General features: G+C 48.1%; 2 protein-coding genes across 2 annotated transcripts in view; one reads left to right on the forward strand and one right to left on the reverse strand.

The window, feature by feature from the left end:
• Window positions 1-1452: 1452 nt before the first annotated feature.
• On the reverse strand, window positions 1453-21245 carry PSMD9 (proteasome 26S subunit, non-ATPase 9). The gene is made up of 6 exons (XM_044290499.1): window positions 21081-21245; window positions 17915-18017; window positions 9723-9916; window positions 6127-6228; window positions 5951-6039; window positions 1453-1865 (listed from the first exon to the last, which is right to left on the reverse strand). Exons 1-6 carry the CDS (start codon window positions 21198-21200, stop codon window positions 1838-1840), a joined length of 636 nt encoding a protein of 211 aa, XP_044146434.1. The 5' UTR covers window positions 21201-21245; the 3' UTR covers window positions 1453-1837.
• Window positions 21246-21325: 80 nt separating this feature from the next.
• HPD (4-hydroxyphenylpyruvate dioxygenase) overlaps window positions 21326-23990 on the forward strand; it is a 66707-nt gene continuing 64042 nt past the window's right edge. Inside the window, exon 1 of the mRNA XM_044290510.1 lies at window positions 21326-21413. The gene's annotated coding sequence lies outside the window, so the exon portion shown is untranslated. The remainder of the gene's footprint in view (window positions 21414-23990) is intronic.

The following is a 23990-nucleotide window of genomic DNA, read 5'->3' on the forward strand; positions in this document are numbered from 1 at the left end:
TGTATTATCTTTAACATAGCCAAGACGGATCCGTCTTGAACACCACTGAAAGTCAATGGAGGACGGATCCATTTTCTGATTGGCTCAGTTTCATCAGACGGACACCAAAACGCTGCAAGTTGCGTTTTGGTGTCCGTCTCCAAAGCAGAATGGAGACTGAACTGATGCATTCTGAGCGGATCCTTTTCCATTCAGAATGCATTAGAAGGCAAACTGATCCGTTTTGGACCGCTTGCAAGAGCCCTGAACGGATCTCACAAATGTAAAGCCAAAGCCTGAGTGTGAAAGTAGCCTTAGCTGAACGTCAGCCACAATTGCAGATTTCTCTGTGACTGACCATATATTGTGTATGAGGGTGTACTGAGACTCTTGAAGGTAGAAAGTAGGGTGGGGAAAAAAAAAGGATCCAGCGTACATGAATAATTTGCTGCTAGGGCAGCAAGCAGCAGCTTATCCCTCTTCTCCCTATTGAAAGCACATGCATGCTCAGCCGATCATGCATGTGTATGGGGGGGATTGGGAGGAATAGCAGTCAGCTGAACGCACATTCAGCTCTCTACGGTATATCGCCACCTTAAGGCTACTTTCACACTAGCGTTTTTGCCTGATCCTGCAGGGATCAGCAAAAACTATTCCGTTACTGATAATACAACCATCTGCCTCCGTTATGAACGGATCCGGTTGTATTATCTTTAACATAGCCAAGATAGATCCGTCATGAACACCATTGAAAGTCAATGGATCAGTTTTCTATTGCGTCTGAGAAAACTGATCCGTCCCCATTGACTTGCATTGTGGGTTATGCAGGATCCGTTTTGCTCCGCATCCCATGACAGAAAGAAAACCGCAACAGAACGCAACCAAATGGAACAGAATGCATTTTGGAGCATTCCGTTCTGTTCAATTCGGTTTTGTTCCCACTGACAACGAACGGGGACAAAACAGAAGCGCTTTTCTCCGATATTAAGATCCTCTGCCGGATCTCAATACCGGAAAATGTAAACGCTAGTGTGAAAGTAGCCCAACTCCCGCAATAAACTGTACAGCTTTATAGGCAGTGCTAAAATAAGATTTCAGGGCAGTAAGCCCTTCTGTAGAGACAAGTGTGGTCACTTTAGGCTACTTTCACATTTGCGTTGTTGTTGTTTTCCAGTATAAAGATCCGGCAGAGGATCTAATACCGGAAAAAAATGTTTCCGTTTAGTCGTCATGCATTCTGAATGGAAAGAGATCCGTTCAGGATGTCGTCCGGTCATAAAAATAGGAAAAAAACGGATCCGGCACTGAAAACAATGTAAGGCAATGGTGACGGATTAATTTTTCTTAGAAGCCTATTGACTTTCAATGTATTTAGTGATGGATCCATTTTTTTTCCGTTTTGATTTCACACAACTGCACCCTAACAGAACGGATGCATCCTGATGTGCAAAATCAAAACGGACGTTTCATTTCCATATTGAGATCCTCTGCCGGATCTCAATACCGTACTCAACACCACAAGTGTGAAAGAACCCCTACAGGAATACTGGTAGAATATATTTTGGGGACACACTACCAGCTACCTCTTCCCCTCATGTTGCCACATAATGTGCACTGGAGAAGGGAATATTAGGCCAGTGCAAGTCTCAGATATTTTACTAGCATTTCTCAATCCCACAACATGGCTTCCATGACGCAAACTATATAAAATCATACACTGTTTTACTCAGAGCTTCAAAAGAAGGCTAAGAAAGAGAAGTCCAATTCTTAAAGCAATGCAGGTTCTTCTAAAGATCAGTCCACGTTCCAAAACTTTACCCGCAGGCAACACAACTTCCGCCTTAGACATTTGAGAGCTTCATCTTTTTATTGGAATGATGTTACACCTGAGAAGAACAGAGACAGAGATTTTATATCACACAGATTCACGTAGAAGGAACAGGTTAAAGGTCCAGTCTAGGAACCAACCAACCCAATCTTTGGAACCTGTGCCCAATAAAAAAGAAAACGAAAAAAAATCTGTCTGTAGTCCCATTGTTCCTGCACCAGAGCCCGTTCCCAGTCCCTGCTGGTCCGGAAACTGCTATGGCCAATCACTGGCCTTAGCGGTCATGTTTAAGAAGCGTGTCACTGTGCTCGTCACATTTAAAATGCGTTACATTGGAGGCATCATTCAGACCTAAAATCGCTGGTCGACAACCTTGGCGCATGTCTGCAATAAGATTCAGTCATCACCCAGCCTAGCCACCTGTATCCATATGTATATTTTATCCACTCTGACGCCAGTACAGTCCTAGGAGAAACTGAGGCTACAGGGGTCTAGAGCCAAAACGCGTCTACAGCAAGTTACTGCAGCAGTGCAGGGACAGTTATGGGACTAGATCCCTTCCAACTGGAGGAGCCGTCTCCCAAGGAGGCTTGTGTTAGTAAGCACCGCCACATAATGAAATGGATTTATACAGGAACTGGATGTAGAGTATAAAGCGTCACTGTCTAATGGCTGGGCTGAATTAAAACTTCCATGCATGGAGCATGCAAGTGGCAAGGTTGTCCCATGAAGAATATTCTACATTTTGTAAACCAGCACCTGGACAACATTGTGAATGTATGTAAATACTAATTTAGTATAGCCACTAAGCTATTCAATAAAATGTATCTAAATAGCACCATCTGCCGTTTTCCTCATTTCTCTGTCCGTCTCGAAGACACATACTCCGTTCCATCCTTCAACTGCCATCAGTCATATCTACTGTTAGAAGCGGTGACAGTTACATGGAGAGAGCTGCAGATGGACCCCCCCTCCCCCGAGCTGTGATACTGAGAAAGCTGCAGTAGAAAGGACACCCCCCCGGGCTGTGATGCTGAGAAAGCTGCAGTAGAAAGGACACCCCCCTGAGCTGTGATGGGAGAGAAAGCTGCACTAGAAAGGACACCCCCCCAGAGTTGTGATAGGAGAGAACTGCAGCAGAAAGTTCACCCCCCTGGGCTGTGATGGGAGAGAGCTGCAGCAGAAAGGACACCCCCCTGGGCTGTGATACAGAGAAAGCTGCAGTAGAAAGGACACCCCCCTGGGCTGTGATACAGAGAAAGCTGCAGTAGAAAGGACCCCCCCCCCGGGCTGTGATACAGAGAAAGCTGCAGTAGAAAGGACCCCCCCCCCCCCCCCCAGAGTTGTGATAGGAGAGAGCTGCAGCAGAAAGTTCACCCTCCTGGGCTGTGATGGGAGAGAGCTGCAGCAGAAAGGACACCCCCCTGGGCTGTGATGGGAGAGAGCTGCAGCACAAATAAATCTAGCAGAACAATGGGAGCAATGAATGAGGAGATCTCTGGATCCATGTGAGAATCGGGGCTGGTTCTAGCTATGATAGAAAGAGGTCATCATGTACCATATTGTCGTCTCACTGCGCCACCAATGAGGAGAGAGGGGCGGAGGAGGGGCGGGCGCACTGAGCCACCAATGATAGGACTATTCCCATTTCCCACACCGAGCGGCGCCCAGCAATGTCTCAGTACTCACGATTATTCCTGGGCGCCGCTTCGTTCGCCCGCAGTGCCCCATTACTGTCTCCTCTCCTGCTCCACATGCTGCTGATTACTATCGGGGCGATGGGAGGGGACATCAGCTTCACTAGTGGGCGTTCCTTCTCCCTGGCTGTAGCGCTGTCCAATCGCAGCGCAGGGAGAAGGAACGCCCATTAGTGAAGCTGATGTCTCCTCCCATCGCTCCGATAGTAATCAGCAGCATGTGGAGCAGGAGACAGTAATGGAGCACTGCGGGCGAACGGAGCGGCGCCCAGGACTAATGGTGAGTGCGGAGACATCGCTGGGCGCCGCTCTGTGTGGCCTGATAGTGAAAGTCAGTCTTTAACACAATACAGGAGGTGGGTGCCGGCAGCAGAATCGCATTGCCGACACCCTGCCGCTGACAGGGAGCTGCGATCAGAGGCAGTTAACCCCTTAGGTGCCGCACCTGAGGGGTTAACTGCTGATCTGCCAGTACCAGCCTCCTGTATAAAGGGGTAATTTATCATTGGTGGTGCAGTGTGCCCCCCCCCCTCAACCCCCCATCCCATTAAAATCATTGGTGGCACAGTGCGCCAGCCCCTCTCAACCCCCCCAGTATTAAAATCATTGATGGCAGTGGCCACAGGGACCTCTCCCCTCCCCCTCATTGGTGGTGCAGTGGCAGCTTCTGATCGGAGCCCCAGCTGTGTAAGCCTGGGGCTCCGATCAGTTACCATGGCAGCCAGGACGCTACAGAAGCCCTGGTTGCCATGGTAACATCCCTGATGCTGTGTGCACAAGGCACAGAGCAGCAGGGACAGTGTGAAGTCCTATTCACCCTGATAGAGCTGAATAGGACAAGGGATGAAAGATCCCAGGTTCTAGCCCCTAAGGCTACTTTCACACTTGCGTTCAGAGCGGAGCCGTCTGAGACGGATCCGCTCATATAATGCAGACGGTGGATCCGTTCAGAACGGATCCGTCTGCATTATATTGTAAAAAAAATTATAACTGTGAAAGTAGCCTGAACGGATCCGTCCAGACTTTTACATTGAAAGTCAATGGGGGACGGATCCGTTTGAAGATTGAGCCATATTGTGTCATCTTCAAACGGATCCGTCCCCATTGACTTCCATTGTAAGTCTGGACGGATCTGCTCGCCTCCGCACGGCCAGGCGGACACCCGGTACCAGACTGATGCATTCTGAGCGGATCCGCATCCACTCAGAATGCATTAGGGCTGGACGGATACGTTCGGGGCCGCTTGTGAGCCCCTTCAAACGGAGCTCACAAGCGGACACCCGAACGCTAGTGTGAAAGTAGCCTAAGGGGGGAAATAGTTATTAAATAAAAAGCGTAAAAAAAAAAAAAAAAAAAAAAAAAAAAAAAAAAAAAAAAAAAAGGAAAAAAAACCCCCACCAAAATATGAAGTATAAATCACCCCCTTTTCCCAATTTCACATATATTAAATATATAAATAAACATATTACATATCGCCACGTCAGAAAAGTACAAACTATTAAAATATAAAAAAAAAAAAAATCTAGGTGGTGAACGCCGGAATGCACGTGTTTTTTTTTTTTTTTTTTTTTTTGCGTGGTATCGAGTATCGCAATACTTTTTCATGGTATCGAAACCGAATAAAAAATTTGGTATCGCAACAACTCTAATGTGGATAAGTATCTGATTGCCAGGCAGCCTGCCTCTGGGACCCCCAGCAATCACGAAAATGAAGGTCCCACAGTCCCCTAAGAAAACAGAGCCATGGTGCGCATTTGTGAATCCCACTCACTTTTACCGGACTGCCAAGTACAGTACTGGCCACTATTTCTGGCAGTGCCATAGAAGATAATGTAGCAGTGGTCCGGCATGCACACCATGGCTCCATTCTTAAAGGGGACTGCGGGAACTTCAATTTTGCGACTGCTGGAGGTCCCAAAGGTTGGACAACCACGGATCAGATACCTGAGAATGGGGAATAAGTAGTGTTCTTTTTTATGTCTAGTGCTTAAAGGGGTGGTGTTAGTGGGTAAACTTTTTAAAACAATATTCAGGGTGTGCACGAGTAAGGCTACTTTTACACTCGCGTTTGGTGCGGATCCGTCTTGTATCTGCACAGATGGATCCGCACCAATAATGCAAACGCTTGTATCCGTTCATAACGGATCCGTTTGCATTATTCATAAAAAAAAAAAAAAAAAAAAAAAAAAAAAACAGTTCCGTCTTGACTTACATTGGCTCCGCATAGTCAGACGGTCACCAAAACGCTGCAACGGAGACCAAACGCAGCCAAACTGATGCATTCTGAACGGATCCTTATCCATTCAGAATGCATTGGGGCTGAACTGATCCGTTTTGGGCCAATTGTGAGAACCCTGAAACGGATCTCAGAAGCGGACCCAGAAACGCCAGTGTGAAAGTAGCCTAATAATACTGATTAAATGATGATAATATCAATTTGACCTACCCTAAAAGCCCTTTGCCGTTCCATCGTTGAGGTGTGAGCCCCAAATGAACAGACTTTCCACCTCGAACCACAGTCACACTTAATGGTCTCTGAAATCACAAGAGAACTGACAATTAACAAATACTTGAACATTTCACGCCCAGGACGTCCGTTGTGCAGCATGAACGTGCACTTACCCCCTCGCTGTGCTGTACCACACTGGCAATATTCTGCAATGTCTGAAAATTGTTGGTATTTACTGAACCGAATGCAATTATTTCATCTCCAACCTGCAACCCCTAAGGAAAAAAGAAAAAATATCAAAAAGTAATACTACACATCGAGATCTTCATAGAGACCATGCGATTCTCCAAACCAGCAGTTTACAATGTCACATCGCCAGCAATGGAGAATGAGATGCCAGTGGATCCCCGCTGTGGCACTATGTCCTGTAGGCACATCTACGGTGGCCGCACATTATTAATTTCCATTATCATTGGCGGTATTGGATAAGTTGGTAGCACCGAGCTGCTCGTTGCTTTCCATGCACAGCAGCACTGCTGTTAAATTGTACTTATTTATTCCTAAAAAGAAGCAGATGTATCTGTAAAGCAGATTGCCTTTTGGGGAAGGCAGATTGCCATTCCATACGCTGGAAAATGTGGGAATAGTTGGAGAGCAAATATCAGCAATCACATATTAAAGAACTATCATGCTTAGCTTTCTCATACAGGGCCTCCACTTCATATGATAAAGAATGGCTGCAGTCTATGCATCAGATCATAAGCAAGCAGTCTGGAAGTTTCTTAGAAAGTTTTTAAAACCAGTTTAAAACACTAGACCAAATAATGCAAACTACTAAATGGTTGCAGTGTCTCAGTGCAAATTTGTATCCAGACGTACACTATAGAACAGGCAGGGGCGTAGCTACCTTGTCAGCAGAGGAAGCAGCTGTTACAGGGCCCAATAGGAGTACAAATGGATTTATTTTCAGGGCCCAGGGAGCGGTGGGTATAGTTCTCCTAGTCCAACACTGGTATTACTCACCGCTCCCTGGGCCCGTCAGGACAGGACGTAGTGTGCGTAGCTGTGCACTGGCACATGACGCTGTGTGACATCAGGTCAGTGTAGCGAGTGCCTAGATGCAGAGGTCAATGGTGGGGGGTGGGGGGGGGGAAATAGGGCATTAAAAAATTTACTGGGCGAGAAGAACGTGCAAGGGGGAGTTATACTGGGCGAGAAGCACAGTTACTATAGTGTATTGGGGCACATGTAAGGGACATTATTCTGTATGAGACACCCAGCAGGGTGCAATGTATTGTTTGAGGGGTATAATACTGTGTGTGAAGCATATAAGCAGGCAATATACTGTGTGGGGGTTCACATAAGTGGTTGCCATATTAGCGGAGTCTAGCAATACTACAAGGGCTCCCAGGAGGCCCAAAAAAGCCAAATCCACCCTTGGGGGGTGGTGCACGTGTGTGACCACGTCTCCATTCACTTCTATCAGACTGCGGAGTATAGCAATAAGTACAGATAGTGGGAAACCCCCTTAAAGGGGTTAGGATTTACAGTACGACATTTTTCTTGTTCAAGAGTTAATGTATGCAAGTCCAACACTAAAGGCAGATAAATAAAAGCCATATATAACCGGGGGGAGGTTTGACTCGGCATTATACTGAAGATGGGGCTGCCTTCCACCCCACAACAGATGTCACTGGAACGAGCAGATTCGATGGACACCAGATGGTAAAATGTCTTCTTTACAGAGAACTGCCTCATACTGGTTTCTCAACATCAATAGCATTCACTCCAATGATTAAAAGCAGCATCCTTGTGTAGGTCTCATTCCTGCTCAAAGCACCACATACCTGAGAGGCCTAAATACTCACCTGCCATAGCAAAAACAATTACTGTAAGAGAATACCGCAGTAAGAAAACGCCTGGCATAAGTTTCATGTTATATTGCTCCAGAAGATCAGTAATTAATAAACAATCCTTCACTAGACTAGGATATATATATATTTCTTGCACATCCATAACATAATTAAACTATGCATCACACGTGTCTTACAAGCCAGGATTTATCTTCCACTGCGTGAGAAATGTGATGCAATTAATAAAAGAGGCAATAAGCATTTTGTAGCTGCAATGCCAAAAATAACTTAAACAACCGTTCGCGGTTTGACCCCATTCAATGGAGTAATACCAAGAGTGGAAACCTGGTCGCAGCAATACACTGCGGCTGCATCAACAGCAGCGAGGCCTCATAGTAAAAACAATGGCAAGCGGAGGTCGTGTGGCAACCAGGTGACTTCTTGGCGCAGAGCCCGTCCCAAAATCTACCTGCAAAAGATTTGGTGTGAACAGGGCCTAAGGGTGGTTTCACACGACGTCTTTTTTGACAGAACACTGTGGGGAAGGTTTATGAAAACTAGTGTAAAGGAAAACTGGCTTAGTTGCTCATAGTAACCAATCAGATCCCACGTTTCATTTATCAAAGCTCACTTGGTAAATGAATGGATTATTCTAACTGGTTGCTAGACAGGACTGAAATGGTCAGCACGAAGCCTCCATACTCAAACCCGACCATTGAGGGATCCCAAACAGAACCCGGATTCATCGTTAAAGACTATACAGTTCCTTCTGTAGCAGTCCAGGTTTCTCGTTCACGACACAACTGCAAACCACCAAACAACCGCACAAAAAGGCTGCACATCACCATCTTAAAAATAAATTCATATATTTGTATTAAACAAAGCAAAAAAGGGTTAAAAACATTGTATGCAATAAAGATCTTGTGCCGGACCAAAATGTATGTCCAGTTCACAGCCATATGCATTCCTTAGGGGTCCAGGAAGCTGGCGATTGCAGTGATACGCGCGGGGCGTTCTACCTATGCACTATGCTTGCCTGAACCTGCATTAGACGAGTAGTTTGTAATATTTATTTGAGGTCATATTTATCTGGCAACACATATTAGTCCATACTTTAGGACCTGGAGTGCATATGGTGTGAACTGGACATACATTTTGGTCCGGCACAAGATCTTTATTGCATACAATGTTTTTAACCTTTTTTTGCTGCTGTTGTTTAATTAAAATATATGAATTTATTTTTAAGAGGGCGATGTGCAGCCTTTTTGTGCGGTTGTTTCATTTCTCTTCTGGTCTTAATACCGCGGCTAGAACTCTAGTGTACCCCCTAGTTTTTCCTATAGACCACTGCAAACCAAGGTGGAGGTGGGTGGCTGTCAATGGCAGTACTTGTAATAGGCTCCATGGCACCATTTTCTTCTGCTAAAGAGCCTGGAAATCGCCTGGCCAGAGACAGCGATGTGTGATGGAGGTGCCACCTGTGGCATGGTGGACTAAGAAATTGTGCAAGCTGCTCGTGATTGTCAGCCGATCCAACAATCCTCTCTACTGGTGAGCTGTCTCGACCGACTGGGACCTGTTCACCATGTGTGTGCGCTCCCAACACCTCCTAACAGCTAGCTCAGAACGGCCTAGATGGCAGGTAATTCGTTGAAACGACCATCCTGCTTCCCACAGTCCAATGATGCACCCCCCCTCATTGTATGCCTATCCAGCAGTCAACGATCTCGCTCTAACAAGAGCATAGCATAGCACCTGTCATCATTTACATATCTGTCCGAGACATAACTGCATGGCAAGTTTTGCCGTAACCAGACATTTCTATCTGGATGCTTTGTTTTTTTGTTAATGAGTGTATTTCTTTGCCACAAGGCACAGGACCCATTCTTTTCGGAAGCCAAGTCAAGTCCACTTACACACATACTAGCTGGAGATCCTGGGGTGACTGCGTCAACTCTGGCAAAGGCATCAGGTAAAGACTGCTCGTCTTGTAGTGCTTCAGCATTGGCCTCGGCCTCATCTTTCTGTCTCTTTTCTTTGTCCCGAGCATGTAGGTTGTGCAAGGCCTCTTCAATGTCTTTCATGATGGATTTATGATCATTCTGCAAACCTTAAAATATGAGAATCAAATTACGTACTGTATATATCATGTCCAGTGCACATATATAATAAGAAACTGTAGAATAGATTACCAAATAATATCGTTCTGTACAACTAACATAAGCGGCCTGCTAAATTAGCCTGGCCATAGATGCATATTGAGGTGAGCTGGGCAGTTACAGACAGAGGACTCCCTCTGTCCTCCGATCGGACCTACTGAGGTAAAATTGCAGGGTTCCAGTCAGATGCTATGGCAACGTTGGACCTTGTGAAGGCTCCCAGGCCAGCCATAGTAAAAGGGGCTTACAGGGGTATTGCAGTTATATAAAGTTATTCCCTATCCACAGGATACTTCTGGGATCCCCACCAATCACAAGAATGCAGGCATCGTATCCAGTAAAGCCCCCCCCTCCCCCGTGGAATGAACGGAGTAGCCAGTCAGGCATGTGTGCGGCCACTCAATTCATTTCTATGGGAGTTCCAGAGATAGCTGAGCGCTGTACTTTAGAGGATTCCTGTTAGCAGGAAGCCAGTAAAATCCCAAAGTCCGCAATACTATACTACTGACAATAAAAAATAAATAAAAAAAAAGTTAAAAACTATTTAAAAAAAAAACACTAATATAAAATAAATTCTCTCCCCTTTCCCAATTTTACCTATAAAAACAAAAAAAAAACATAATAATGAGAAACTGAAAAATGTCCAAACTATTAAAATCTAAAAATATTTATCACCGTAATTGGAAAAAAAAACTAAATAGCTGATTTGTTGTTTTTTGGTCAAGTTACACTCCTCACCAGGAACGTCTGCTTCCTAGGGCTATCTGTGCTACATAAATTTGGTGTTCCTGAAATCGTACTCACCAGCAGAAAAAGACTGTCATATCCCTATTAGCAAAACAACACCATAAAAACAAAACCCAAAGAACAATGCCAGCATTTCAATTTTTCTCTAATTTCTCCCCACCAAGAATTTTTTCTCATTTTCCTACACAAGATATGGTAAATCAAATGGTGCCATTAAAAAAAATACATGTTCCACAAAAAAAAAAAAAAAAAAAAAAAAAACAACCTGATATAGCTATGTGAACAAAAAGTTAAAGTTATGGCCCTTGGTAGGCGGGAAACAAAACATAAAAAAGAAAAATATGAAAATAGTCTCAGTCTTGAAAGGGTTAGGTTGTGGGGTGGGCCCACTTTGGATCAAACTTGTTTTTCCAGCACATCCTACAGATGCTGGTTCGGACTTGGATTTGGAGAAATCGGAAGCCAAGCAAACACCCTGAAATCCTGAGCATTATCCTACTATTAGAGAATGAAGCGGACATAAAGGAATGTACCGTAGTTGGTCTACAACATGGGTGTCAAACATGCGGCCCGCAATGAATATCTTTGCGGCCCGGCAAGTATTTCTGAACATGAGCGCGCTGCTATCGGCGCGCTCATGTTCTCTCAGCAGCACGGGGAGAAGGAAGCTGTCCTCCCTCCCCCTGTGCTGCTGCCGCTGCCACCAATGAGAAGAGGGGGGAGGGGGGGCGGGCGCACTGCGCCACCAATGAGAATAGAGGGGGGGAGGAGGGGCGGGCGCACTGCGCCACCAATGAGAATAAGGGGGGGGGGGGGGAGGGACGGGCGGGCGCACTGCGCCACCAATGATTGGACTATTTCCACACAGAGCGGCGCCCAGCACTCACCATTAGTCCTGGGCGCCGCTCCGTTCGCCCGCAGTGCCCCATTACTGTCTCCTCTCCTGCCCCACATGCTGCTTACTATCGGAGCGATGGGAGTAGACATCAGCTTCACTAGTGGGCGTTCCTTCTCCCTGCGCTGCGATTGGACAGCGCTACAGCCAGGAAGAAGGAACGCCCACTAGTGAAGCTGATGTCTCCTCCCATCGCTCCGATAGTAATCAGCAGCATGTGGAGCAGGAGACAGTAATGGAGCACTGCAGTCGAACGAGCGGCGCCCAGGACTAATGGCGAGTGCTGAGACATCGCTGGGCGCCGCTCTGTGTGGCCTGATAGTGAAAGAAGTTTAACACAATACAGGAGGCGGGTGCCGGCAGCAGAATCGCATTGCCGGCACCCTGCCCGACAGGAAGCTGCGATCAGAGGCAGTTAACCCCTTAGGTGCCGCACCTGAGGGGTTAACTGCTGATCTGCCAGTACCCGCCTCCTGTATAAAGGGGTAATTTATCATTGGTGGTGCAGTGTGCCCCCCCTCAACCCCCCCATCCCATTAAAATCATTGGTGGCACAGTGCGCCAGCCCCTCTCAACCCGCCCAGTATTGAAATCATTGGTGGCAGTGGCCACAGGGACCTCTCCCCTCCCCCTCATTGGTGGTGCAGTGGCAGCTTCTGATCGGAGCCCCAGCTGTGTAAGCCTGGGGCTCCGATCAGTTACCATGGCAGCCAGGACGCTACAGAAGCCCTGGTTGCCATGGTAACATCCCTGATGCTGTGTGCACAAGGCACAGAGCAGCAGGGACAGTGTGAAGTCCTATTCACCCCTGATAGAGCTGAATAGGACAAGGGATGAAAGATCCCAGGTTCTCGCCCCTAAGGCTACTTTCACACTTGCGTTCAGAGCGGATCCGTCTGAGACGGATCCGCTCATATAATGCAGACGGTGGATCCGTTCAGAACGGATCCGTCTGCATTATATTGTAAAAAAAATTCTAACTGTGAAAGTAGCCTGAACGGATCCGTCCAGACTTTTACATTGAAAGTCAATGGGGGACGGATCCGTTTGAAGATTGAGCCATATTGTGTCATCTTCAAACGGATCCGTCCCCATTGACTTCCATTGTAAGTCTGGACGGATCCGCACGCCTCCGCACGGCCAGGCGTTTTTTTTTTTATGCGGCCCACATAAACTTAAATTTTGTTTTTTTTGGCCCATGTTAGCCTTTGAGTTTGACATGCTTGGTCTACAACAATGTTTAGGTAGGTGGCACGTGTCAAAGTATCATCCACATGATGGCCAGAACACAAGGTTTCCCAGCAGAATGTTGCCCAGAGAATCACACTGTCTCCATCAACTTCCCTTCTTCCAATAGCCATGTTGGTGCAAACTCATCCGCAGGTAAGAGATATACTGATTTATCAGACCAGGCCACCTTCTTCCACTGCTTCATAATACAGTTCTTAAGCTCACTGTAGGAGCTTTTGGTGGTCTTGTGGCTGCGCAGTAAGCTGCAGTACCTGTTCAGACACCTGATAACTTTTTCAGCAATTTGTGCTACAATAGCTCTTCTGTGGGATCAGACATGACAGACATCAATAAGCCTTGGGTGCCCATGATCCTGTCGCCATTAAATGCAGTTGTCTTTACTTGGACTAATTTTGGCAGGTACTAACCGCTGCATACCAGGAAGATCCCCACTATACCTACAATTTTGGGGCTGCTCTAACCCAGTCGTCCACCCATAACAATTTGGCCCTTGTCAAAGTCACACTTTGCCCATTTTTTCTCCAACCAACACTTTTTTATTTTTTGCCATGTTCCTTTGTCAGAAGATAATCCATGTTAATTCACTTCACCTTCGTCAGCAGTTATAACATTTTAATGTTTGACTGAACAGTGGATAATCCAAATAATAATATGAAACTTGCAGCAACCAGAAAGAAATAATGAAGTTGGTGAAGACTCCGCCAAATAATAGCTTATTCACACACCTATACAGTATCTGACAAAAGTGAGCACACCCCTTTTGTAAATATGTCATTATATTTTTTTCATGGGCCAAAACTAAAGATATGACACTTTGATACAATGCACAGTAGTCAGTGTACAGCTTGTATAACAATGTCAATTTGGTGTCCCCTCAAAATACCTCAATACACAGCTATTCATTTCTAAACCGCTGGCAACAAAAGTGAGTACACCCCCAAGTGAAAATGGCCAAATTGTGCCCAAATAGTCAATATTTTGTGCGGCCACCATTTCTTCCCGCACTGCCTTAACTCTCTTGGGCATAGAGTTCACTAGAGCTTCACAGGTTGCCACTGGAATCCTCTTGCACTCCTCCATAACATCACCGAGCTGGTGGATGTTAGAGACCTTGCGCTCCTCCATATTCTGTTTGAGAATGCCCCACAGATGCTCAATAGGGTTTAGGTCCGGAGACATGCTTGGCCAGTCCAGCACCTTTACCCTTAGATCCTTTAGCAAGGCAGTGGTCGTCTTGGAGGTGCGTTTGGGGTCATTATCATGTAATACTGCCCTGAAGACCAAAGGTAGGAGATCATGCTCTGCTTCAGTATGTCACAGTAGATGTTGGCATTCATGGTTCCCTCAATGAACTGTAGCTCCCCACAGCCGGCAGCACTCGTGAAGCCCCAAACCATAACACTCCCACCACCATGATTGACCGTAGGCAAGACAGACTTGTCTTTGTATTCCTCACCTGGTTGCCGCCACCAACAGAACCAAATAAGTTTATCTTGGCCTAATCAGACCACAGGACATCGCTCCAGTAAACCATGTCCTTAATCTGCTTGCCTTCAGCAAACTGTTTGCGGACTTTCTTGTGCATCATCTTTAGAAGAGGCTTCCTTCTGGGACAACAGCCATGCAGACCAATTTGATGCAGTGTGCGGCGTATGGTCTGAGCACTGACAGGCTGACCCCCCATCCCTTTAACCTCTGCAGTCAGCACTCATACGTCTATTTTGAAAAGACAACCTCTGGATACGACGCTGAGCTTGTGCACTCAACTTCTGTCGACCATGGCGAGGCCTTTTCTGAGTGGAACCTGTCTTGTTAAACCGCTATATGGTCTTGGTCATCGTGCTGCAGCTCAGTTTCAGGGTGTTGGCAATCTTCTTATAGGCTAGGCCATCTTTATGTAGAACAACTATTTTTTTTTTTTCAGATCCTCAGAGAGGTCTTTGCCATGTGGTGCCATGTTGAACTTCCAGTGACCAGCGAGAGTGAGTTGGAGCAATTACACCAAATTTTCACTTAGGGGTGTACTCAGATTCGTTGCCGGTGGTTTAGACAATAATGGCTGTGTGTTGTGTTATTTTAAGGACACACTAAATTTACATTGTTATATAAGCTGTACACTGACTACTTTACATTACATCAAAGTATTATATCCTCAGTAGAGTTGAGAAAAGCGAACTTCGGATGTTTAATCCGAAGTCACTTCATTCAAAACTTTGAAATAATACTGTACAGAGATTCGTCTCCATACAGTATTAGAATGTATGGGCTCTGATGAGCCGAAGTACGGTAAGTTATTCACAAAGTTGCATGTGACTTTGTTGAATAACTTCAGTAATTGATTTAGACTAGTACCTCAGAACCGAAGCGGAGTTCGGTTTCAAGTTTTAAAGTGGTTTTACACTTTAGTTTTCAACTACCGAAGTTATTCAACAAATTCACGTGCAATAAGCCGAAGTAAGTTATTCACGAAGTCGCACTAACTTCGGTAGTTGACAACTAAAGTGTAAAACCACTTTAAAACTTGAAACCGAACTCCGCTTCGGTTCCGAGGTACTAGTCTAAATCAATTTAGTCACACGCAACTTCGTGAATAACTTACTTCGGCTCAACGGAGCCCATACATTCTAATACTGTACGGAGACAGTTTTATTCGCTCAACACTAATCCTCAAGTGTTGTCCCATGAAAAGATATAATAAAAAAAATATTCGCCAAAATGTGAGTGGTGTACTCATTTTTGTGAGATACTGTATTTCTCTGCTGTGTACTATCCATTTTTAAACAGGAGAGCATACCAATCACATCCGCTTTTTTCAGTGGTTCTATGCGCCTGATCTAATCTCACTGAAGGTCAATTTTTGCTGGTTAGAATAGGTATTTCTATTGATGGGAGCAATAAAAAAAAAAAAAAAAAGCAGAAGGCACACGGAAGATATTCTTTTTTTTTTAACGCATGGAAAAATTGGAAGGTCTGTGTGAATAAGCTATAACAAGAAGCAATAAGGTCACAGCCAGAAAATGAGCATTTCAACATTTTAGCCATTATAGTTCGTTCCAGCCACTCAAAGATTATATTATTAATATATATACCGTATTTTTCGCTTTATAAGACCTGATGATAAGACGCACCTAGATTTTTGAGGAGGAAAATAACTTAAAAAAAAATTTGAACCAAAAAGTGCACTTTTGAACTAATGGGGGGGACCTGCGGATGACGCACTGTTATGGGGGGGACCTGCGGATGACGCACTGTTATGGGGGGGGACCTGCGGATGACGCACTGTTATGGGGGGGACCTGCGGATGACGCACTGTTATGGGGGGGACCTGCGGATGACGCACTGTTATGGGGGGGACCTGCGGATGACGCACATATAGTATCTTATGTAATGGGGGTCACTATTCACACAGGGACAATGTACTGTGACCAGCATACTATAATCTTACACTGGTCACAGTATATTGTCCCTGTGCGAATAGTGACCCCCATTACACCACAGTGCACACAGCAGACTTTGGCCTCATGCACACGACCGTTGTTTTATTCCGTGTCCGTTGTTCCTTTTTGTGATATTCTGCGGACCCATTGACTTTCAATGGGTCCGTTGAAAACTCAGCTAATGCACCGTTTGTCATCCGCGTCCGTGATCCGTGGTTCCAGTCCGTCAAAAAAATATAACCTGTCCTATTATTTTTGCGGAAAACGGTTCGCGGACCCATTCAAGTCAATGGGACCGCAAAAAAAACGCAGCGGCACACAAGATTTTCATCCGCGTACGTTTTTTTTCCTATCATTTGCATGGCAAACCTGTCAGACTTTTTTTTACTTTCCTTTATGTCTGGTGATCCTCCAAAAATAAAGGAAGACACACGAAAACAAAAACGGATCACGGAACCCCATTTTGCGGAACGGAACACAACAACGGTCGTGTGCATGAGGCCTTTATATGTAAAATCTTTTAATGGCTATGCTTTCTTCTATAACAGTACTCACTATGAAAGCAGCAGTCCGGCCACCACGTGACGTCACTCAGTCACGCTCCTGCCAGCTTCATTAAGGCTACGTCTACACGACGACATTTGTCGCGCAACATTTTGTTGCACTAATGTCGCGTGAGAATTTTTATAATGGCAGTCTATGGTGTCGCACTGCAACATGCTGCGACTGCGACAGTTGCAGAAAATAACAGTTGCAGAAAATCCATTTGAGATGGATTTTTCTGCGACTGTTGCGTCGCAGTATGTTGCAGTGCGACACCATAGACTGCCATTATAAAAATTCTCACGCGACATTAGTGCAACAAATGTTGCAGTGTAGTTGCGACTTATTGTTGCGGGACAAATGTCGTTGTGTACACGTAGCCTTATGCGAGTGAGTGACGTCACGTGCCGGCCTGCCCGCTGCTTTCATAGTGAGTACTGTTATAGAAGAAAGAGTGTTATGGAGCAGTTTTCATATGTAAAGTCTACAATCTTCAAGCAGTGTCTCTGCTTTAAACTCGGGCAATCCTCTGTAGCAGTACAACTCACTATGAAAGCGGCAGGCAGGGCGGCAGCGTAACCTTGCGATGCTCACTCATTCACGCTCCTGCTCCTCCTTCATGAATGAAGTGGGAGGAGTGTGACTGAGTAAGAATCGCGAGGTTACGCTACCGCCCTGCCTGACGCTTTCATATTGAGTTGTACTACTACAGAGGATTGCCCTAGTTTAAAGCAGAGACACTGCTTGAAGATTGTAGACTGTATATATGAAAATTGCTGTGCACGGGGCCCCAATGTATTACAGTACAGTGACTGCATCGGGCCCCGCCGCGAGTGTTGCCAGCCTCCGTCCCCTCCTCCCACCCCTCTGATACATCGCAGGCCGCAATGTATCAGCGTCACCAAAGTAAACATGGCAGTGTTCGCTTTATAAGACGCACTGCCATTTCCCCCCCGGGAGTGCGTCTTATATAGCAAAAAATACAGTATATATATATATATATATATATATATATATATATACACACACACACACACACACACACACACTTGCTGTAAATATAAAGTAAAACTCACAGATTATGTTATGCCGCACAGTCCGCACTTGGTAAATATCAATGTCTGCTCTTGGGTATCCCTCCATGTCAACCAGGGGTCCTTCCATTCCAATATTCTTTTGCTGGAAAATTAAAATAAAAAGGCGTGTAAGTGTAAAGCAAAGAATATAGTATTTCATATTAATTCCCCAGCGGTGGCATTACTCCAGCTGTCACAGTGAGACGGAGATGCAGAAAAGTGAGTCCTTACATGACAGCATAGTAGTCCTATGTTACAGAGGATGTATACACTACCATATAACCAGCCATATATTAAATCAGAAGCGGATACGCAGAGTTTGGCAACGATCGTACAAATTGGCATTTTTCTGTTCTTTAGAGGTGGACAGTTTCGCCAACAGGAAATGCAGCCATACTGGTTTTCGCCTTTGAATAAGACTAACAAACTAATGGCAAGTCCTCATTAACATTATAGTATATTCGGTCCACTTCCAATCCGCCTTTTTTTGAGGATTGCGTGCAAACCCATTAATTTCTATGGGGTCGCAAAAATGCAGGCAGCCGCAGATTATAGAACTTGCAAAACAGACAAGAATAGGCATTTTGACAATGAGGCCCGCGAAAAGTGCAGGATGTGCACAGCCGGTATGAACATTTTGTGGACCGCAAAACAGACAGAGTTTTAGGCTACTTTCACACTAGCGTTGTTTAAATCCGGCGTTCAATTCCAACACCGGAACTGCCCACTGGATCCGGAAAAACGTGTGAAAACAAATTACATTTGAATCCTGATCAGGATTTTGATCACAATGAAAAAATGCATTGGAAAAAACGGATCCGCCATTTATGGACTAACTATTTTTTCACATTTTTCGGGTTTAACATGCAAAAGCCGGATCCGGCGTTAATACAAGTCAATGGGAAAAAGACCGGATCCGGCGTTCAGTCAAAGTGTTCAGGATTTTTGGCCGGAGGTAAAAATACAACATGCTACGGTTTTCTCTTTTGCCTGATCAGTCAAAAAGACTGAACTGAAGACATCCTGATGCATCCTGAACGGATTGCTCTCCATTCAGAATGCAGTGGATAAAACTGATCAGTTATTTTCCAGATTTGAGCCCCTAGGACGGAACTCAGCGCCGGAAAAGAAAAACGCTAGTGTGAAAGTAGCCTTAGGTTACACGTACACGGCTGTATCTAATGGAGCACTTAAATGACAGTCTGCCATTGTTTCTGAGACACTAGTTCAAATCGCAAAAACAATATTGCGGCACTACAGGTCAGCTTTGCAATTAGGGTCCTGACAACAAAACAGGAAAATAGCAATATTGTTAAAGGGCTTCCGTCAGCCCACTAAACCGTTTTTTGTTTTTGTTTTTTTTGTTTACTAATAATCCCTATACTGCGATCTCTGCATACGTTAGCTAAATAATCATTTTGGTCCAGTAGAATTTGATAAAAAGGTATTTTTAAAATATGTAAATTACCTTGCTACCAGCAAGTAGGGCGGCTACTTGCTGGTAGCAGCCGCATCCTCCGATCCTAATGACGCCCCCTCCGCATTGTGATTGACAGGGCCAGGGAACGGAATCGTTCTCTGCTGGCCCTGCCTGTTTGCATTCAAAATCCGGCGCCTGCGCCACGGCCGTACCTATCTTCAATCTGCGCAGGCGCACTGAGAGGCGGCCGCTCCATCTTCAATGCGTCTGCGCCGATGACGTCACATCTACACCCGGCGCAGGCGCATTGAGGATGGAGCGGCCGAGCAAGCGGCCGCCTCTCAGTCCCGTTGGGACCCGCACCTATATAGAGAATGGAGCCCCGCAAGGAGGACTCCGGCGCGGCCCCCGCTCCTATTCATTTCTATGGGGCCGACACCAGTGATCGGCTATTTTCGCCTGCCCCATAGAAAATTAATGGAGGGTGGCTGCACATGCGCAGTGCGCCCTCCCACACTTGCAGGGCTCTGTTCTCGATATAGGTGCAAGACCCAGTGGTGGGACCCGTATCTATAAGACAATGGGGGCATATCCTAGTGATATGCCCCCACTGTCCATGATGAGACCCCCACTTGGGGCTTCCGCTGGACTGAAGTGGCTTAGTCTCGTGACTGCTGCAGCCAATCAATGGCCTTAGCGGTCACATGTGCTAGTACAGCAAGTCACCAGCAGTAACCGTTGTCAAACTATACAGGTCACTGGAGTACATTGGCTGAAGTGCTGTTATCAGGGACGGACTGGGAACTAAAAGTGGACCTGGAAAAAATAGTAAAAGTGGCACCATGTTGCAGGTGGGTCTGAATGGACAGAAGGCAGGGCAACATAATTAGACAAGGACGACAGAAGCAGGCATGGCCAGCAATACCACAGTGCCGCACAATATACTGCCACCTGTGCCACAGTTTAATTAAGGAGGACACCGCCGGCTGCTGGCTAGGTGCGCAAGAGAGAATTGGATCATTATGTCATTATGTACCCGCCGGTGGCCGTAAGGAGGGCTTGAGTGGCCCTCCTAGGCATCGGCCGACTGGAAAATTTCCCAGGAGGATCTATGGCCAATCCACCCCAGTAACGACATGTGGACAGCAGCCTGTCAGTGGACAGGTTCCCAATGAGAAATTAAAGGGGTTAAATTAAAAAAAAAATAAAATACTGTCCTCGGCTCCCCCCAAAACAGCACTTCTGTCCATGGGATTAGATCCCGCATGGAAACGGCTGATGGACTCCCAGCATCAGACATATTGTTGCCAGCCGTTGAACCGACTACAACTATGGCTACTGAAGACTACAAATACAGATGCCTCAGAGGACCAAAAAGCATGTAGCCCGCAAGAGGAAAAACAAGAGCGAAGAGTGTATTTGTCACACGCAATACCAGACATGGCTCAAGGACTACTGTGGCGCTGTTTATGGAAAAAGCATACGCCTTTAATCGAATACTGAACAACCTCTAATAAATACAACACAAATAATAAGTTTTGCAGGCGTGATAGGCAGCAGGTGACTGGTCCAGGCCTGGGCCTCCTGCACACAGGTGACTCAGGGCTACATACTGGACTATGGGTGCTATTTCTGAAGGCAAATTAAATGAGTTAGTTTAAACGTGTATATAATATGAGGAGAGCGGGTATACACGTAGGACACCTGTGCACGGGAGAACTGCGTGTGTAATGGCTGCCAACTCACATCCTCCAGGACTTCATAGTAAGCCTTTATCTGCGCCTCGATCTCTTCCTTCCTGGCGATAAGCTGTTGTACATCCCGCATGGAAACGGCCGATGGACTCCCAGCCTCAAGTTCAGACATGCTAGAGTGGAGCTGTTAGATGGAGGTCTGTGATGTCACTGGTCACGTGCTCCTTCATGGTCACATGACCAAATGTGGGAAGTGCTGACAAACCACTGCAGCAGCTTGCGGCAGGAGGAGGGGCTGTGGCAGGCAGCCCGGTGAGGTGGGGTGTGCTGCTGTCCTGGAGTACACAGGAGCAGCATATGGAGCTTCTGAGGGTGCAGATCTAAGGTGGGTGGTGGGCATGTGGTGTATTCTGGGGACATGAGGGTGCAGATCTGGGGAGGAGGCTTTATGGGGTGTAACTCTGAGGGGGGCATGTGGTGTATTCTGGGGGACATGAGGGTGCAGATCTGGGGAGGGGGCTTTATGACTAAATAGGGTACTTATGACTATTTCTAGACATCGCGTGCTGAGCTATGCTGTTTCTGTAGCTCCCACACATCGCAATAGGCGCACCAATGCGCTCCACCGTTTCCGGTTGACAGTAAGCATGGTGGACTTCTCATACCACATATGCATACCCTGATTTTGTCTCCCCTACAACTCCCTGAAAGCCATCATTCAGCTAGTACTTTACATCCTACACTTTCCACAACGCTCTCATTATACAAAGGATGCCACCTGACAACAGACCAACCTGTAATGCATCCTAGCACCTTCCCTACCCCAGCAAAAACTGCACCCAACACCCCATGGCGATCCGGCCCTGGAGCGCTCCCGTGCGTCTGTACAGGATCCGGCCCTGGAGCGCTCCCGTGCGTCTGTACAGGATCCGGCCCTGGAGCGCTCCCGTGCGTCTGTACAGGATCCGGCCCTGGAGCGCTCCCGTGCGTCTGTACAGGATCCGGCCCTGGAGCGCTCCCGTGCGTCTGTACAGGATCCGGCCCTGGAGCGCTCCCGTGCGTCTGTACAGGATCCGGCCCTGGAGCGCTCCCGTGCGTCTGTACAGGATCCGGCCCTGGAGCGCTCCCGTGCGTCTGTACAGGATCCGGCCCTGGAGCGCTCCCGTGCGTCTGTACAGGATCCGGCCCTGGAGCGCTCCCGTGCGTCTGTACAGGATCCGGCCCTGGAGCGCTCCCGTGCGTCTGTACAGGATCCGGCCCTGGAGCGCTCCCGTGCGTCTGTACAGGATCCGGCCCTGGAGCGCTCCCGTGCGTCTGTACAGGATCCGGCCCTGGAGCGCTCCCGTGCGTCTGTACAGGATCCGGCCCTGGAGCGCTCCCGTGCGTCTGTACAGGATCCGGCCCTGGAGCGCTCCCGTGCGTCTGTACAGGGCCGGTCCTGTACAGACGCACGGGAGCGCTCCAGGGCCGGATCCTGTACAGACGCACGGGAGCGCTCCAGGGCCGGATCCTGTACAGACGCACGGGAGCGCTCCAGGGCCGGATCCTGTACAGACGCACGGGAGCGCTCCAGGGCCGGATCCTGTACAGACGCACGGGAGCGCTCCAGGGCCGGATCCTGTACAGACGCACGGGAGCGCTCCAGGGCCGGATCCTGTACAGACGCACGGGAGCGCTCCAGGGCCGGATCCTGTACAGACGCACGGGAGCGCTCCAGGGCCGGATCCTGTACAGACGCACGGGAGCGCTCCAGGGCCGGATCCTGTACAGACGCACGGGAGCGCTCCAGGGCCGGATCCTGTACAGACGCACGGGAGCGCTCCAGGGCCGGATCCTGTACAGACGCACGGCAGCGCTCCAGGGCCGGATCCTGTACAGACGCACGGGAGCGCTCCAGGGCCGGATCCTGTACAGACGCACGGGAGCGCTCCAGGGCCGGATCCTGTACAGACGCACGGGAGCGCTCCAGGGCCGGATCCTGTACAGACGCACGGGAGCGCTCCAGGGCCGGATCCTGTACAGACGCACGGGAGCGCTCCAGGGCCGGATCCTGTACAGACGCACGGGAGCGCTCCAGGGCCGGATCCTGTACAGACGCACGGGAGCGCTCCAGGGCCGGATCCTGTACAGACGCACGGGAGCGCTCCAGGGCCGGATCCTGTACAGACGCACGGGAGCGCTCCAGGGCCGGATCCTGTACAGACGCACGGGAGCGCTCCAGGGCCGGATCCTGTACAGACGCACGGGAGCGCTCCAGGGCCGGATCCTGTACAGACGCACGGGAGCGCTCCAGGGCCGGATCCTGTACAGACGCACGGGAGCGCTCCAGGGCCGGATCCTGTACAGACGCACGGGAGCGCTCCAGGGCCGGATCCTGTACAGACGCACGGGAGCGCTCCAGGGCCGGATCCTGTACAGACGCACGGGAGCGCTCCAGGGCCGGATCCTGTACAGACGCACGGGAGCGCTCCAGGGCCGGATCCTGTACAGACGCACGGGAGCGCTCCAGGGCCGGATCCTGTACAGACGCACGGGAGCGCTCCAGGGCCGGATCCTGTACAGACGCACGGGAGCGCTCCAGGGCCGGATCCTGTACAGACGCACGGGAGCGCTCCAGGGCCGGATCCTGTACAGACGCACGGGAGCGCTCCAGGGCCGGATCCTGTACAGACGCACGGGAGCGCTCCAGGGCCGGATCCTGTACAGACGCACGGAGCGCTCCAGGGCCGGATCCTGTACAGACGCACGGGAGCGCTCCAGGGCCGGATCCTGTACAGACGCACGGGAGCGCTCCAGGGCCGGATCCTGTACAGACGCACGGGAGCGCTCCAGGGCCGGATCCTGTACAGACGCACGGGAGCGCTCCAGGGCCGGATCCTGTACAGACGCACGGGAGCGCTCCAGGGCCGGATCCTGTACAGACGCACGGGAGCGCTCCAGGGCCGGATCCTGTACAGACGCA

Source organism: Bufo gargarizans, chromosome 1 (genome assembly GCF_014858855.1).
Source record: "Bufo gargarizans isolate SCDJY-AF-19 chromosome 1, ASM1485885v1, whole genome shotgun sequence".
Taxonomy (NCBI): Eukaryota; Metazoa; Chordata; class Amphibia; order Anura; family Bufonidae; genus Bufo; species Bufo gargarizans.

What these genes read in the sequence shown, in the direction of transcription:
- PSMD9 (XM_044290499.1), bottom strand. Translation starts at nt 21,200, where the DNA reads ATGTCTGAACTTGAGGCTGGGAGTCCATCGGCCGTTTCCATGCGGGAT. An exon ending in TGTGCGGCATAACATAATCT is followed by an intron (nt 9,917 to 17,914) that starts GTGAGTTTTACT and finishes TCATATTTTAAG; the next exon opens with GTTTGCAGAATGATCATAAA. An exon ending in TGGTACAGCACAGCGAGGGG is followed by an intron (nt 6,040 to 6,126) that starts GTAAGTGCACGT and finishes TTGTGATTTCAG; the next exon opens with AGACCATTAAGTGTGACTGT.